This window comes from Calypte anna, chromosome 4B (genome assembly GCF_003957555.1).
Source record: "Calypte anna isolate BGI_N300 chromosome 4B, bCalAnn1_v1.p, whole genome shotgun sequence".
Taxonomy (NCBI): domain Eukaryota; kingdom Metazoa; phylum Chordata; class Aves; order Apodiformes; family Trochilidae; genus Calypte; species Calypte anna.
In genome coordinates, this window is record NC_044249.1 from 7,855,799 (window position 1) to 7,873,422 (window position 17,624).

The 17,624-nt window shown below is 39.0% G+C and overlaps 1 protein-coding gene across 1 annotated transcript in view; it reads left to right on the forward strand.

The window, feature by feature from the left end:
• Positions 1 to 17,624, forward strand: part of ARHGAP10 (Rho GTPase activating protein 10) — a 140,484-nt gene that overhangs the window by 45,096 nt on the left and 77,764 nt on the right. The window contains exons 4-8 of the mRNA XM_030450803.1: positions 6,512 to 6,583; positions 8,054 to 8,155; positions 11,208 to 11,318; positions 13,355 to 13,459; positions 16,514 to 16,643. Of these exons, the coding sequence (XP_030306663.1) occupies positions 6,512 to 6,583; positions 8,054 to 8,155; positions 11,208 to 11,318; positions 13,355 to 13,459; positions 16,514 to 16,643 (520 nt within the window). The remainder of the gene's footprint in view (positions 1 to 6,511; positions 6,584 to 8,053; positions 8,156 to 11,207; positions 11,319 to 13,354; positions 13,460 to 16,513; positions 16,644 to 17,624) is intronic.

Genomic DNA, 17,624 nt, shown 5'->3' on the forward strand with positions numbered 1-17,624 from the left:
TCCCTGACACTGAATGTTTGCTTTGTATAGTTTTTATTTTTTAATGTTTTATAGTGTCTTCTGAAATTTTTTGGGGAGTTACCTGTGAACTTGTGCACATTAATCTATAGAATAAAGGTGACTGTTTTCTGTCAAACAGAAAAAAAGTACAAAGCCAATTCTGGGTGTATTCCTCCCAAATGAATATGGCTGAAAAGTTCTGTTACCAGTAGCTGCTCCTTCCAGATAATTTTGTGGTCTCACATTCATCAACATAATTCACTAAAGAATTCTCTTTCTGTTATTTCATTGATGGGAAATGTTTGGAATTTGCATTGTAAAGCTGTCACCAGTTTGGATTTTGCTGGTTGTTAATAACACCACTGTTTCTTGTGGAGCACAGTGCTGACAATAATTGAGCAGTTCCTTCTTGACTGAACACTGAAGCCATTGTTCACTCTTGGATTTATTGCCTCTCAGTGGCATCCTTTTGCTCAGCAATGAACAAAAGCGATGAAAAAAGAATAATAAAAAAAGGACATTATGCTGTTTCCTGGGCAGCCTTTCTACTTTGTCAGGAGCTTTATATGACCATTGATTACAAAGTGTGAATGGGAAGTGATTCTCTGCTCATATGAGAACCAGCTCAATGTTCTGATGGGTCACACTGTTCAGCTTTTGCATATTGTGTTTGCTAAGGGAAGTTCTGTCTTTGGAGGAGTTACACACAACTTTATTCCACTCCAGGTGGGGAAAACCTGATTTGTGACTGTGAAACTGTCTCTTTTTTATTTCTCTTCTGGTGTATAACATTTATATGGCCTTGTAGTATTTTTCTCTTTATAGTGGAAAATATTTCACAGGAATAAACTTACTCACAAGTCAGAACTAAAAATAACTTTTAATAAAGTAATCTTTTACAGAATCCACTGTCTTTATATATTTTTTAAATGTATTGGCTGCATTGTTTGCTCATAATACCAATTTAATTTGGGGACCCAGCAGTTTCCTGGCAAGTGGACCATCAACTCAAACAGTTTTTCAGAGCACAGCACAGCAGAGCAGAGCAGATAGGTCAATAGGAGGCATCTTGCTGGATGCTTTTTAGATCAATTGTAAAATTTCACTGAACAGGATATAATCTCTGAATTCACTGAACAGATTCTTATCTCTGAGTTGAAGGGGAGACTTGGGAGTCTTTCTGTTGCATTCCCTGAAAACTAAGGCTGTTGCTTTTAAAAGAGCTAAAAAGTGCAAAACACAAATCTCTGCCTATGTCTGGCTAGTGGTGCAGCAAACCATTGATCTAGGAAATTCACCCTGGAAAATTTCAGAAAGTTGTCCTCTTACCAAACCCTAGAGGTAGTTTTCTGGAACACCTAAGAGGAAGGTGATTTGTTCTGTTGCAGGTGCCTCCAGGAATATGAGAAATGTGAAAAATAGATTGTATCCAAGACAGATACATCTGTCCACCTGACTTGTTACCAGATGGCTTCCTCCCCAGCAAATAAGCCCAGCTGTAGGTAGTAAATGTCTTTATTAGAAAGTAATTTTCTTTATTTAGCATCAGTGTTAGCTACGTGGTTGTTCTGCTAGGTGTGTCTGCCTTTCTGTGTTCTCTGTGCTGAGTAGGACAAAATTTCATTCCCAGATCCAGGTTCATTGACACTTCCTCAGTTTCATGAGCTCTGCCCTACTGACTGGTGGCCTTCCTCTTTGCTTTGTCCTAACCCTGCCTTCAAATAAATATTTCCAATTGGCAGGTTGGGACACTGAAAACCCTCTTTTCTGTTTGGCATCAAATCTGCACTTCCATGTCCTGGAATGGCAATTGGAAACTATGCACTCCTGTGTCACTCTGCAGTCTGCAGCAAGGTGTTATGTTCATGGCTTTCTGTTTCTTTTTTGTTTTGTTTCATAAACCTTGCTTGTATGGAAGAATGCTCAGATTCAGAGTATGGAAGGATGCTCATATTCAGAGTAGAGCAGTCACCATGCAGATTTACCTCACTACAGGAGTTATTGATGAGCAATGTGTAATTTCCTGTGCTTCCAGTAAAGGCTGAGCTCTAAGCACATTTTTAGGATGAAAGCTGGGAGACCACTGCTATATTTGTCTCACAGAATCATAGAATTTTCAAGGTTGGAAGGGACCTTTAAGATCATCAGTTCCAAGCCCCTGGCATGGGCAGGGACATCTCCCACCAGATCAGGTTGCTCAGAGCCCTGTCCAGCATGGCCTTAAAAACTTCCAGGGATGGGGCTTCCACCATCTCTCTGGACAGCCTGTGCCAGCATAATAAGTAAGCAAAATTTGTTTTAACTTGGGTTGGTGTAGCCTTTGTAGCTACAGGGGCTGAATTGAACTTCTGGGGCAGCTCTTAGGGGCTGCTATTCCTTTACAGCCCATGCTAGGAGCCATCTTCCTCTGCAGTACGAGCTGCTTGTGCCCACAAAGGGAAGGGAAAACTTGGGCTGCTGCTGCCTTCTGGCTTCAAGTTGTGCCTGGGGAGGTTTAGACTGGAGACCAGGAAAAAATTTCTTCACTGAAAGGGTTGTGGGGCCCACTGGGTTAAACATTCCTTAAAGCATTCTTGAGACTTTGACATTCATAAAGCTGGTTAAGATACTGTTATCTGAGACATGACCTTTTTATATTGATTAACTTATGACTTAGACTTACCCTGGTTTGCTTGCCAGATTTAAAAACTAAGTATGTATTGGTTTCAGGTAGCTTTGGATATATCAGTGATAAAAAAAGAAAAACAGGAGAGGTTTTGTGCTTTTTAAATGGTACACTCCTATCACTGTAATCTGCTGGGATTAGAGGAGTAGAGGGATGAAGATTAACTTCAGACTCAAAACAGAAGTTGACAGAGGAAGGAATGTCTAATTTGATGTTAATGAATATTTAACTCTATGCCTAATGTAACTTTTATTGGAAAATTTACATTTTAACATGGTCCTACACCTTAGGGAAGGTGCAAGTGATAATGACAAATACATTCAATTGAACTTTAGTTTATTTCCTCACAGTGGGAGTATTTGACTTTTTTCCCCTGCTGTTCTGTTATACATGGTTAAAAAAAAAAGTCATAAATTAACAATGAATTGCAGTGTAAATAATGTTTTCATTCTTCAAATAAGTACATTACTTTTCTAGCTCCCCATGACAAGCACTGGATTTTAAGTACTGGAAAATAGTGTGAATGTGTCCCTGTTTAATCCAGCATTTTGGATGTTTTAATGATGAGCTTTTTTTTTAAATTTTTCTTCTGCCAATCAGAAGAAAAGCTCTGTAATTCACTGCTAAGTTTACTTGTCATGTCTTGGTTGACAGCTTCTGTTTATGTGCCTATAAACTCAAACCCATGCGCATTGCAATGAGAAGGAAATATATATATGGGCCTGCTATGAAGCTCCATGACAATGACCAGATCTGCAAACTTTTCTCAGTGGTGCCCAGTGATGGAACAACAGGTAACGGGCACAAACTTGAGCAGAGGAAGTTTCCATCTAAACATGAGGAAGAATTTCTTTACCTTGAGTGTGGCACAGGCCGCCCAGAGAGGTGGTGGAGTCTCCATCTCTGGAGACATCCAACCCCAGCAGGATGCCATCCTATGCAGCCTGCTCTAGGTGAACTCTGTGACGGGGGTTGGACTTCCAGGATCTCCAGAGGTCCCTTCCAACCCCTGACATTCTGTGTATGGCAGGCAACATTCTGTGAATAAAGCAAAAGCAAAAGTTTCAAGTCGTACAAAATGAGAAATGCCTTATTGGAAGGAGGGGAAGCTTCTCTTTCCTTAATGAAAGAATTACTGGCATAACCTATCACTGGCAGCAGTGGAATCTCTGTTTGTTGGCAGTCACTAAGGGAACATCCCGTTTTGATTTGAAGATTATTTTCTGCTTCAAACAAATTCCTTTAGTGGTTCCCATGGTTAATGCTGCACAGGAGTGTAGCAGACCAAGTGATTTGCAGCCAGTCCTGCTGGTTTATAAACCACAGCCTTTTCTGTGTGTGGGTTTTTTTGTTGCCTTTTTTTTTTTTTCCTCTTACATCAAGGTGCTAAGGTTTTCTTTGTCTCAGGCTCCATTTTCATTATTCATTCACTGTTATTAATCTTATATTTCACTATCTGTGTGTAAAGTTCAAACAACTAATAAGCAACTTGACATTAGACATTTATTTTTAACCTTTTGACCATTTAAGTGCTCAGTTGCTACCTGAAAATGCTGTTATATAATTCCATTAACTGTGGTGCTCTTACATCCTGGCAGCTAACATCATCCTCTGAGTTCTTCTCTGAGGAGGCCTCATAGCTTTCTCCCTTACTTTGTCAGTATAGAAGAAAATAGAAGAAACAATTTAAACTTCTTAAAGTTTTCCAGTACAGAAGGACTATTGTATGATTTCTGCAAGCCGTTTTCCACCTTGACTTGTGAGAATGCTTGGGGTTAACAAGGAGAGATCATTCAATCCTCAGGTGCCTCTGCTGAGTCCCAGGAAACTATTTCTGGTGCTGAAATTATGAAACCAGTTTCCTTTCAGCTCCCAAGAATTTCCAGGAAAGTTTTTTGAGCCTAACAAAATTTGAAGAACCTGAGTATTCTAAAAACAGCCCCAGAGACTCCTAGGAACAGCTTCAGTAAATAGGAAATATGTGTATGTGCTGGTCATAGGCTGGACTTGATGATCTCAGAGGTCTTTTCCAACCTCAGTAATTCTGTGACTGTTCACAGGCTGCCAGGTGGGCTGAATCTTTCCCAGTACCACAGCTCAGCTCCCATTGGGAGCAGCTGGCTGCCCTGGCTCTCTTTTGGGGGGAGTGGAGACAGCTCAGGGAACACCTGGCTCTCCAGCTGCCAAGAGCATCCCTAAAGCCTTGGGGTGACCTCCTCAGGATGTCTCTTTGCTGGGCTGAGGTCTTACCAGAGGTTGCTCTTTTGTCCTTCCCTCACCTTCCAACTCAATCCAAGGGTTTTCTGTGTCATGCTTAGCCCAGCCCTACTGTATTCTTTTGGAACAAAAAAAAATTCAGATTTTCTTTTTCTTTTGCTCCCACCAAGGGTGCACTGAAGGATGCTTTGAGTGTTAGTGGCAAAATCAGAAAAAATGGATGGAAAAATAAAAAAGTCTGAGCCACGAGAGGAAGAGCTGTGAAGCTGGGAAGTATCTGTAGTGTGGATGAGTCTGCAATGTGCAGTTTGGCCCAGGCTTGCCAAATATTGGGGTTTCCAGTTAGCTCCATGGGTTACTGTGCTGTTGGAGCTGGGTTGCTCTGGTTACAGTGTTTGGCAAGATGACTCCCACAGTAATCCCTGTGTGGCTCCAGGGCTGGGTGGGAGCAGACAGTGCTGTTCAGATTTGTGCTGTGCCAGATCTGAAATACTTCATCCCTCTTGTGTTTTATGATAAGAACTTTCCGGAAATGTTCCAGAAGTTGGGTTTAAGCCTGCAAAGTTTCAGATAAAACTTTTCAAATTTGAAAGAGGGGTGGTGGAGTGGGAAGAGAAAAAAAAGCCTCGTGCACCTAATATGAGCTTCCAGGGAGCTCTGCCTGGACTCCTGCCAACTCATCCCCAGGGCTGTGATAAGCCCAGTCCTGGGCACAATTTACTCTGTGGGACTGCCTGAGGGCTGCAACCAAAAGGATCCCACCAGCTCCTCCACATCTCTGAAACTCCTGCTATCTTTTCCATGTTGCATTCAGGAAGTTCTAACCTTTGTTGACATTTCAAGTATATTTTTAGTTTTAAGTCCTGTTTGCACCAAACCCAACCCTGCTCTATCTCCAATGAAATTTCATGTGAACTGGAAACTGTGTTTGCTGGCCACATCTAATAAACTACAACTTTTGCCTTACAATGGCATTTTGTGTCCTTTTTGTTTCTCTTTAGTATGGCTGAGACTGTTCATTGTAAGTGCACTGGAGGCTGCTCACCCAGTTAACTAAACCTCATGTTTCTTCACTTTACAACTCTTGATTTGACTGCTTAGATTGCTTTAAGGTTTTCTTACAGCAGTTAATTGTAAATGCTTGGAAATATATAAATACATATCCATGCCTGATGGCTTTTGCTGTGTGTTAAGTGCTTATGATTTGCTACTCAGTAGTCCATTCTGAAGTTGGTTTTAGTGTTTCTTGGTGCAGAAATTTTCACCCAAATGAAAATCATGTGTCCTGTATCTTACTCTGGTGTTCAGTCATTGAGACTATTTGCACAACTGACAGAAGCAAAACAGTTGGAGCTTGGCTGCAGACTGGAAATTTCTGATCTTTCTGCGTTTGTTTAATATTAGATTTTCCTGACAGTCGACTGAAATAAGGATAGAAATTTTGAAAGCTTGCATGGACTCATAGATGTGGGGTTTTTTGTAGTTTTTTGTTTTTGGTTTTTTTTGGAATTGGCTCCTGACTTGCATCCTGCTCCTTTATGTTATCCCAGAGCTTGTTAGTTTCTGATGCTGAAGTGACTTTGTTAGTTCCGCCACAGAAACCTAACCCATGCTTTTCTTTTTCTTTAGGCACTCAGTGTTACTGAAACTCTGATCAAACCTTTGGAAAGATTTAGGAAAGAGCAGCTAGGAGCTGTAAAGGTTTGTCCCTCATTAACTTTATAATAAGTTTGTTTAGTTGCTCTCCTTGAATTGCTTTGCAGAAACATCAAGTATTTGGCAGAGAAATACTATTGTATGTGTTTCATGTACTGAAATTTCATGTATTGAAACTTCTTTTTGACTTTGAGAACTTACATCAGAAAGAAGTGGAAAGGATGTTTCGAGGAGGGAATAAGGTATCCCTTCCCTTCCTTCTCTCCTCCTCCTCCCTTAGCTCTGGTGTCTGGATTAGGAGCAGTCCTGCTCACAGCCTGCCCCCCCTTCCTATGGTGTAGCTTTCTTCTACTTTGGGTTGGCTTCCAGTTGCAGTTTCTTGTTCAGAGAAAAAAACCGTGTCATTTATATTGCATTGCATATAGTATTACTTATGAAAAAGGGAATGTTCAGAGGTAAAAATGAGCAAGTATGTCTGTAGAGTCTAACCAGAATGTTGAGTAGATGACATTTAAATGAAATTCTAAATTAACAGATGATGAAAAAGTATTATAATTGAACAATTTTCTTTCTGATTAACATACCTATCAGTTCTTGAATGTATAATTTAATCTCTGGTTTTACTTATTTTCAATTAATTTCAACTGCATTTAATTATACTAAGAATAGGTTCAGAACTGGTTGGTTGATTTCATCAATACTGATTTCAGTCGTACAGCACAGAGTTAAACTAGACCTGAGGAAATAAAAGGTTTATTTTACAATATCTTTATTAAATTAAACCTTAGAACGCAGGTTTCCTGAAAACTTTTGGTGACTGCCCCTTTTCCCATAGTTGCTTTTGATAGTCAAAGAAATGGATTTGCACATGCTAATGATATTCATACGTGTCTGTGGTACTCTCTTTTGCTTCCATGTTTTGTTTTATGGACATTTTTCTTCATCTTATGAAGTCTTTTTTTCTTCAAGGGTGTGAAAACAGTGGTAGAAGGAAAAATTCCACACAGAGGTCTTTTTATAGATTTAAAATCAAGGAATTGTTAGGAATATAGAGCTCTATTTGCTTTTGGTTTTGAATTGTGAAACTGTTGGAACTTATTCAAATTATATTTTTATACTTCTCCCCTGTCAATTATTGGAAAAAAAGAACTTTTTTTGGGAACTGGTGGTTCCCTTTAAGTCCTCTTTTCACAACCAAGATGAAGTGCATGATCTCTGAACATAAGGAAAAAGACAATAAATCAAGAAGTTGGATTTTTTTCTTTTTTAAACTTAGATGTAAGCATTCATGTGATAGACTTCACTATGATGCAGTAGGATTTTTTTTCAAGTTTGCCTTTAAATTAATTTTAAAAATCAGTTGGAAGCATACTTTTCCTTAGTTTTTGGAGCTATGCTATCTTGGTTTTTTTTTTTTTTTTTTGTTTCTGATTAAGTAGAATTAAAAAAAAACAAAAACGAGGCTTTTCTTTAATTTTTATATATAAATGAATTTTACTTTATTTCTGTGTCTAGGAGGAAAAGAAGAAATTTGATAAAGAGACGGAGAAGAACTACAGTTTATTAGAAAAGCACTTGAATTTATCAGCTAAGAAGAAAGAGCTACAGTTACAAGAGGTATTGTTGCTGCTCTTTTTATGCAAGCTGCAGGCTTTTGAATGGGTATATATATGTTGTGCAGGTGCAAAAGAAGCATTTATAATAGTAAAAGAAATTTTTTTGTCAGTTAGGAAGGGGGGTGAAAAAACCAGTGTCTGCTGAATGCAGTGGTGTATCCATACCATATTTTGTGAATTGAAGGCTTGACTTGATGTGTATGTGAAGTACTAAACATTATGTTAAACTTTTATGTGCATAAGGGAATAGCAAAGGGCAAGTAGATTGTGAGAAACTGCATTTCTTATGAGACTTTACTGGATATGTAATTTGCATTCCTTTGTATGTCCTGTGTTAATGCTTAATGCAAGGCACAGCAAGATGTGTTCCTGAAAGAAAGACTTCTGTGCTTTTTTTTTCATTCTCATGTTTTGAAGATCTGTTTTTTCCAAGTAATGCTACAAAAAAAGCTTGTAGTCAATTTGTAACTTCAAACCAAATCTGTTTTGCCAGGCATTCCTTCTGTCCCTGGGGGTTTATTATCATTGCTCTAATTTGTAATAGCTTTTATTTCTGGAGCAGCAGAAAATAGTACATGAGAAGATAGAGAAATATTGCAGAGCCTTGTTGTAGGCAGAAGGATTTTTTTTTAGTTCAGATCATAGAATCATAGAATCATAGAATTGGCTGGGTTGGAAGGGACCTCAGAGATCATCAAGTCCAGCCCTTGATCCACTACCACTGCAGTTCCCAGCCCATGGCACTGAGTGCCACATCCAGTCTCTTTTGAAATATCTCCAGACACAGAGAATCCACTACTTCCCTGGGCAGCCCATTCCAATGCCTGATCACCCTCTCCGTAAAGAAATTCTTTCTAATATCTAACCTAAACCTCCCCTGGCACAACTTAAGACCCTGCCCTCTTGTCTTGTTGAAAGTCGTCTGGCAAAAGAGACCAACGTCCACCCGGTTACAACCTCCTTTCAAGTAGTTGTAGACGGCGATGAGGTCTCCCCTGAGCCTCCTCTTCTCCAGGCTGAACAGATAAATGTAATTAAGTCAGAATTACTAATACTAAATCAATGAACATCTTGTTTCATCAAACACTTAATGTTTGCCTCAGGGATAACTCTTTTCCCTGCTCCTTACTTCACCTCAAGTAGTCTATGTGATCTTTCATAAAAAGTAGTTAAATTCTTCAGTCTGTTTCATTTGCACACTTAATTTTGGAGTAGAAATGTATAAGCATCTAAAAAAGAAAAAAAGACCTGTAGCAAGTTATCAGAGTGCTAAACAGGAAAAGCTTGTGTGCACAAGCTTAGGAAATAGGTGTGTATAATACATGAATTACACATATAAGTTGGGTCAGTTCCTGACTGTAGTAAATAAAGAATGGAGGTATACATTTGACAAAAAATTGGTGGAAAAAATGTTGTGGAGCATGTCTCACATTGATGTAGCCTTTGACTCTCTTAGTGGAGGAATATTCCTGTAATATCACTGAGGTCCAATGTGTCTCCTATTTCTGTATTTCTTCAGCAGAATACAAAGCACAGTGGAGCACTGAGTGAGTGAGCCTGCTGGATTCACAGGGAGGCTGAAGCCTCAGAAAACTGAGGATATGAGAGATTTGATTATTTATTTGCAAAGGAATTGGGAGAAATCAATAAAAAGGCTGTGTTTGGTATCATATTGTTGGGGAGGGGGATAGAACCAAAACCATAAACAACTGAAGGCAAAGAAGAGAGATATAAACAGATTTAGATGAGGCTTTGGTGTAAACAGGTCAGACTTACTATTGATTAGCCAGATGTCCTGATGGCCCCACGTCAGAGTCTTTTTCAGTCAGTTCATGTGTAAAGCATTAGAAGCTTCCCTGACAACTCCAGCAGTTCCTGTGTTGTTTTTCAGGGTGCATTGAAGTGATTTGGCTTTTTGAAATGCACTTTCTTACTGATATGTGTATCAGGGTTTTACTTTTTCAGTAGAATTTGTTGTTGTGCTTTTTAGCTGCTGATTTCTAGCACAGAGCAGCAAAGCAAAGCAGGTCTTAAGGCAAAACTCTCTTAAAGCTAATTTGATTGATCCTCTTAAAGCACAGCAGCCACTGGTTTGCAGCAAGGGTAGTCTCAGTATTTGAGAGAGTGTATGGCAGTAAGTCTGTTCCTTCTATCCTTTCTCCATTCCCTTTTGTAATTTTGTGTGGAAGTATTTGGTATCATCCGGTGGACAAAGTGTTAATCACTTAGAGTATCCCTTTGTAGCCATTCATTCATGTATTTTAATAAAAGCCTCCATTACTCAATACTTGAAGCTCTATAGTTTAATGAGGACACATGTACCTTAAATAATAACTAAATTAGACAATGCATATATGCCAGAAAGTGAAATATTTCTGTACAAGTGTGGCAGCCAACCATAACTGTTCACTATTAACGTGGTGTTGGCATTTCAGCTGCTGAGCTGCAGCAATGAGGCTACATGTTAAAATATTTGGTGCTTTGTGTAAGTTTGTGAGGTCTCTTACCAAGAAGTGAACTTAAAAAGATTGTTTTTCTCATCAGGCAGAGTGAGCACAGATGTGGGATGGGTACAATAGGGTTCTGGCTAATTTTTGGGTTATTATTTGGGTTATAGACTAAAGCTTACACAACCAGCAGTGTGCTTGTCAACAATAAGGTTTTCTTCCTTTGTTTGGCTGGAGAGATGATTTCCCCCTTTCCTAATGGAAGATGCTGGCAGCCCCCTCCCCTTGTTTGGCCAGGCACCTTTTCAGTGGTATTAAAGCAGTGCACAAGTACCTGCTCCAATGTGTATATCTCAGATTCAATAGAGAAGGAGCCTGAAGAGGTGTTATTGGAATGGTTCTGAAAAGATAATCCTGTGCTTCAAAACAACACATTTTTGAGTAAAAGGGAGTTGATGATGACCTTTAAAGTACATGAATGAGCTGTGTGGCAAAGGAGCAAATCAAAGTCTGGGCAGAATTATTGTACCACTTGCTATACATGTGTCATTTTGAAGCTGTCTGCAAAATGTCTTTGAAACATCATGAGCTATATTTTGTGTGCAGGCAGATAACCAAGTGGAACAGAACAGAAAACACTTTTATGAGCTGTCCCTGGAGTATGTGTGCAAGCTGCAAGAGATACAGGAGCGGAAGAAATTTGAGTGTGTGGAACCTGTAAGTACCAGTGAATTCAGTCCACTATGCCATTCATAAGGGATGAAGAAGGAATGGAACTGGACAAAAGCCAAGGAGTTATCTTTTCTTGGAAATGCATGCAATTGTATCATGTAACAGAATTCAAAACACTCTTGTTACTTTTGTGCAAATTTCTGGTGCAGATACACTTAAACAGGCATCTGAAACCCAACCTCAGTAATTAAAGATGGTTTGGGTCCACTGATGTTGACTTTTAGAAAATGTGTGAAACCTTGTGCTGTACTGCAAAAACCTTGATTTCTGGTGGGAGTTAGAATAGAGGATTCAAGAAGCTGATGTTGAGGTCAGACTTTTTTTAACCACTGAAATATTAAGGAATTTTGTTTTCAATATCAAGTCTGCACATAAGGGCCTATAAGTGATACATGTGTATCATATACATACAAACATATCTATATATATATAAATAAATAAATTAAGAGCCTACTGCTGTCTAAAAGATATATTTGTTTTCAAATGCAATTGAATCTGTGCAGAAATCAAGGGATTCCACTGAATTCAGTGAAAATCATACATGTACTGACCAGACTTATATAAATGTCAGGGAAGAGCTTATTCTAAAATTTTCTGAAATGTTCATTAGCTTGATAGCATAAATTCAACTTTATGACACAACAAGAGAAGACTCAGTGCAATACTTAGGCAAAGGGAGAGTGTATTGTAAAAGTGACTCCCGTTCACTTGCACTGAAGTCTGTTATTTGGGCCCAAGTCTCTCCTTTTGTTCTATAGTAATTATTTTAATGTAATAATGAAAAAAAGTCCCAAAAGAGCCTTATCAAGCCAATTGGTCATTATGGAGTTAATGAGAGCTGTATATTTTAATATAGTTTAGTTGGGGATACATTACTTTATATATATTAGTAATGCTCAAGGAACAGGACAATGTGGAAAATGGTTGTGTGAGGATATTTTGTTGCTGGTGAGTTGCTGGTTTTTATTTGGTTTTCTTTTTTTTTCCTTTTTTAAAAAATCTTTCTAACTTTCTGTTATTTTTTAAAAACCTACATAGTTTTGACTTCAGATCTTGTGTTTCAAAGCATTTGAATTTTCCTATTATAGACAGACTAGTGTTAGCAATTTTCAAATTATGTTTTTGAAACTTGACCCTTTCTCTTTTCTGAACATTCTCTGGATGGGGCTGAATTATTTCTGTTGCTCAATTTGTATTTGAAGTTTTCACTGCAGTAGCAAGGTGAAATCACCTGGTGTAAGTTCTTTATCCCCTTCTCCCTTTATAACATGTTAAATGTATGTGGGTTTTGCATTTTTTGGAACTGGTTTATTTGCACATGACTTAAAGCTTTTCTAAATACATTTTCCAGTTTGTTCTCTGTTATAAAGAGAGTTGCTCTCTCCTGTGTCACTCATTTCTTTCCAACAACCTGAATCAAACAGGAGATGCAGGCAATACTGCACCTCACCCTGTTTTCGCTATAGTGTAAGTCATTCATACTTTTGAATTGAAACATAGAAGTCAGGAACTGCAACTGGATCATTTGCTGGTTCCAGCAGAGGATCAGGGTTCCATACAAAAATCAGTGATGGGTAAAGTTGCTGGAAGGAGCGCTTCCTTCTTTGGAAAAACTTTTATGAAAGTCATCTCAGCATGGTCATTAGCAGGGAGGGAAATGAGCAGGGAAATGGTGACTAAAAGACAGTCAGTGGTGACTACCAGACACCACTGGTATCAGAGCAGCTGTAGGAAAACATTATGAAGTAAAGTTTGGGAAATAAGCAGTATAAATTCCCTGTGATCAGACTGAAAGCAAAGATCAGTTGTGAAATTCCAGAGGCAACCACCCAAAATGTCTATATACATAGCTGAGCATTTGGGTCTAAATACTTATTCAGAAATTGTAAGCATTAATATAAATTCGTCTTAAAATAATAATTTTTATAAAATCTCTGGTCTTTGTGAAAAGTCTGTGGGCAGGAGTCATGTCCTGGTAAAGGGAGTTTTTCAGTCTAACAAGTCTTTCGTTTCTATTTCAGGTACTGTCATTTTTTCAGGGTTTGTTCACTTTCTATCACCAGGGATATGAACTTGCTAAAGACTTCAATCATTACAAAATGGCCCTGCAGATAAATATACAAAATGTAAGTTAAGATCATGATCTTTGCCTTTTCTAATTTTTTGAATAAAATCGGAGCCCTAAGTACTGTACATACAGGGTCTGTATTCCCAACACTTGGCTTTGGTGTTCCTGCATTGCCTGTGAACTCTGGGGGTGTAGTGCCACCTCCTGGCTAAACAACCACATCGATGAACAAATAATCGCTATTTCCAGTGAGTTCCTTGTAATTTGTAATACTCCACTTAAAACCAAGCACCAGCTAAATGAAAGCCACTCCTTTTCTAGTTGTTTTTTTGTGGGGTTTTTTGTTTGTTTTGTTTATTTTTAAGAGGCTCAGAATGCAAGGATTATCATGAAACAGTTTAAAAACAAATGAATTCTGTAAAAGTGCAAATAATCCTGGACAATCCTGAGGGAGGGGTAATGAAATGCCAAGGTTCTCAGTGTTTTAGGGGTGTTTGAAGTCAAATATATGGGGGTCACATCTGAGGGCCATTGCTTGATAGGGCTGTATTATTCACAACTGAGAAAAGGAAAGAAAAACATCTGGGTTTTTTTTTATCATCTCTGCCAACACTGTGACTTGGAGTTTCTGTTTGTCTTGAAGCAGAACTTTCAGGCAAGAGCTTCCCTGTTGGTTTGGGCTGCAGAACTCTGTAAGAAGACTTGATGTTGGCAGCCTGTGTTCCTTCAAGGGCAGGCTGAGCATGTCCCACCACTAATTATGCACCCTATGACCAAATGTCCCAGTGTGATCTGCTCAGGACTGGGAAAGCAGCAAAGGTGACAGGCTGAAGTAGTGGAACTGAAGGAGCCACTGGTCAGATGGTCAATTTGCTTCCTTGAGATTTGTTGAATAAAACTCAGTCTGAGGAACTTGGACATGCTGGAGGCAATTCATAACAGTGTGTCTGTTTTGGTGACCTCTTAAGGCACCTGGAATTAAGACCCAGATACTGCTTCTCAGAGGTTGCAGTCTATTTTTAGAAATGGCTTAGCTAGCAGAGAGTAGCAGGGAGATGGAAAGGTGGAAGAGAGAATTCTGGTAGCTGTGATACACAGTGACATGATTCATGTGTCATGCTATCATTCCTTTAATTTTCTTTCCATCAGTTTAAATCTCAAGTTTCCTCTTGTGCTGTTGTTTGGTTTGTGTAAGACAACTGAGTAGTAGTAACTTCATGAGCATATTTCCATGGCAGAAGAAGTCAGTGCTTTTGGAGAAATTTCAGGACAGATTTCCTTCTTCTGTGTCCTTAGCTTAGCAGAATGAGGAGCAATACAGAGCCACAGTAGATAGGAGGGAGCTGATACAAGGTGAGAAAGAAAAGAAAGGTGAGAAGGAAGCTATGATACAGTTTAAAGAGCTGGGTTAGAGGTGGGAGAGAGCCAGTGAAGTATTCTGAAGAACTGACAAGCAACAAAAAAGCAAGCTAATCTCAAAAGCTGCGTTTTCAATTGCTTGAATTTAGGTTGTGCCCAAGGAAATCCAAAGGAGGTTGAACATTACAGCTCAAGTTTTATGCATAGATAGAAAGAATGACCTTGATTTCAAAAATCTGTGTAGAGAAAGGAGGCTTAACACCTATCTGAGGTAAGAAGAGAGTAGAAGGAAGCATCTAAAAAGATCATGAGAGGATATGACACATTCTTCATCATGTTGAAGATTTTTCCCAAAGGAAAAATGAACTAGGGCTTGGCTGTGGTACAGCAGAGCTGCTGGCAGAGCACTGGGTTCACACAATAGAAATTGGAGGCTACAGGATTCAGTACAGAGACCCAAGCTGGACTTGCAAAGTGGTTTGAGAGTTGCCAGCTGTACTGCAGTCATTACCTTTTTTTCCACACAAGTCACCTTTGAGAATTATGTGGTAGATTTTGTCTCCACACCCTGCCCCAGACCCTGGCTTCTCTTCACTCCCCCTCAGGACAAAGGAAAGAAAAAGATGAAAAACCCAGCCTTGTAGCCCAAGCTCCAGCAAGCTGATTCTTCCAGCAATCTTATTCTCCTCTAAAGATCCTACATCTCCAATTAGATTCTCCTGCATTCACAGAACTTTTCTCATGTTAATTCAGTTCTGTACCCAGCCCCACACAAGGATCCTTGCAGCCTCCTGCCCTACAGGCAAACCTAGCCTTCCCTAAGGAAAGGAGGCATAGAGACGTAGCCATACTGGTGCAGTAGCTGTGGTTGACCCCTGCTTAATCTTAGCTTTGTCACAGCATAAAGGGAGAGAGAATTTTTCTTAATGTTTTGGAGCTCATGGAACCCCATCCCACCATTCCCAGGTTGCACTTCATGCACTTGGATTTGTTATCACTGCACATCTGAGATAAAGATCCTCTCAGCATCGTTTAGAGCACCTTAGGTCAGAGCAATCAGTCCTCAGTCAGGAAGGTTGAGGTATAAGCAGTCTGTTACTATAATTTTTTTTTCCTTTGTCCTGAGCATATTTTTTTAATGCAGCTCTTCTGTGAAATTATGAAAGAGAGCTTAGGAAATTGTTTGGAGCCTTGGAAATAAATTTATATATAGAATCTAACTCCAGAACTTTCAGGCAGATATGACCTGAATCTGAGAGGATGGGTGTGGGGAGGGTTCAGAGCAGTTGCTTTTCCTGGAGAAGAAGACAGTTGTTCCTGGTCATCACTTAGAGAATATCTTCAGCTTTCCTCTATAAAACACATGGATATGGGTGGCTGTTCAGACCAGCTTGCATGCACTGTGTTTGTGCTCATGAAAAAATTTCTTCCAAGTATAAATCTGGAATTTAGACGTACAAATTAACTGTGCATGTAAATTAACTGTGTACAAGAATGAATACTTGTTTATAGACATGGTATATTTGGCAGTGCCTGTGCTTATGTGATTGTACAAGTGGTAAGGCAGCATATTCAGAAGCTCATTAATTTTCAGAATAGAAGTAAATGTGTATAGAAATCGTGTTTTGACCATCCTAAAATGGCCTGAATAACTCTCACATTTTATAAATTATTAATATAACTCCTAGCTGCCAGTAAGGGTAAGTCTTCCTTCAACTGTCTCTACTAATGAGTTTTGGCTGTCTTGTTCTAGACACGAAATCGTTTTGAAGGAACGAGATCAGAGGTTGAGGAGCTCATGAACAAGATCCGAAGAAATCCTCAGGAACATAAAAGAGCAAATCACTTCACCATGGAAGGCTATCTTTATGTACAGGAAAAAAGTAAGGTGTATTTTTGTTTTCCATGTAGTACCTGTATTGTCCATATAGGCAAGTCTTATTTCTATGGGTAACATGAAGACACAAAGAATGTACAGTTTATTAAACAGAGTCGTGTGACTTAATTAGAGATTGTTAAGTGTTACCTTAACAGTGTTACCTTGGCTCTGAAAAAGAGTATGGTACTGAAAGTGTGACAGCCCTTAGCAAAGGTAACTAATTTGGGGATGTATTTTATGTTCTTTTTAGCCCCTTACTAATGATTTCTAGAACTGTCAAACCTCTGTTATGAGACAATGAGAGTTATCAAAGTAGCCTCAGAAAATTGTACTGGTTTAGTAGGATGGAATCAATTGGCATTTCCTTGGTTCAGTGATGTGTTTTCATTACTTATTTGTGATCATAGGGTCAAATAAAGCAGGCTTTATGCTAGGTAACTAGTGGTGAAAATCCTGGTGTGAAGGTGCATGTCACACAAATTATGTTCTGTCAATGTGTTGAACAATTAAAATCTTTCTCACTCTAGTAGAAAAGCTGAATAAGAGGCAGAGATCTTGCTGCTCAAGGATTGACCACAAAGTAATTTTTTAAAAAAACACTTTACATAAGTTAGATTTTTAGGTGTGTGCTCTTACAGAAAGTCCCTTTGCTTGCCTTAATGAGAGATTTTACTTTTATGATATGTAATTGTTTTTTGTTTACTTTGAGACTTCTGTAAAATGTGTCACAATTTGAAGGCTCTACAGCAGTCTTGATGGAAACATGGGTGTTATAGTGTTCAGAAAGAGGTTTTAAGAGTATAAGTAAGGAAAATTGTTATTCAGTGAGATAAATCAACTGGTCTTGGTCAATCAGATGAAAGGGTTCAGAAGAGGCTGTTGTGCCTGAAGCTGAGTCGAGGAGTGGGGCAGTGAGACCTTCCAGGCTAGGAGCACTTAAATCCTCTGTCACCTGGAGCCACTCACGAAGGGTTTCCCTGATACT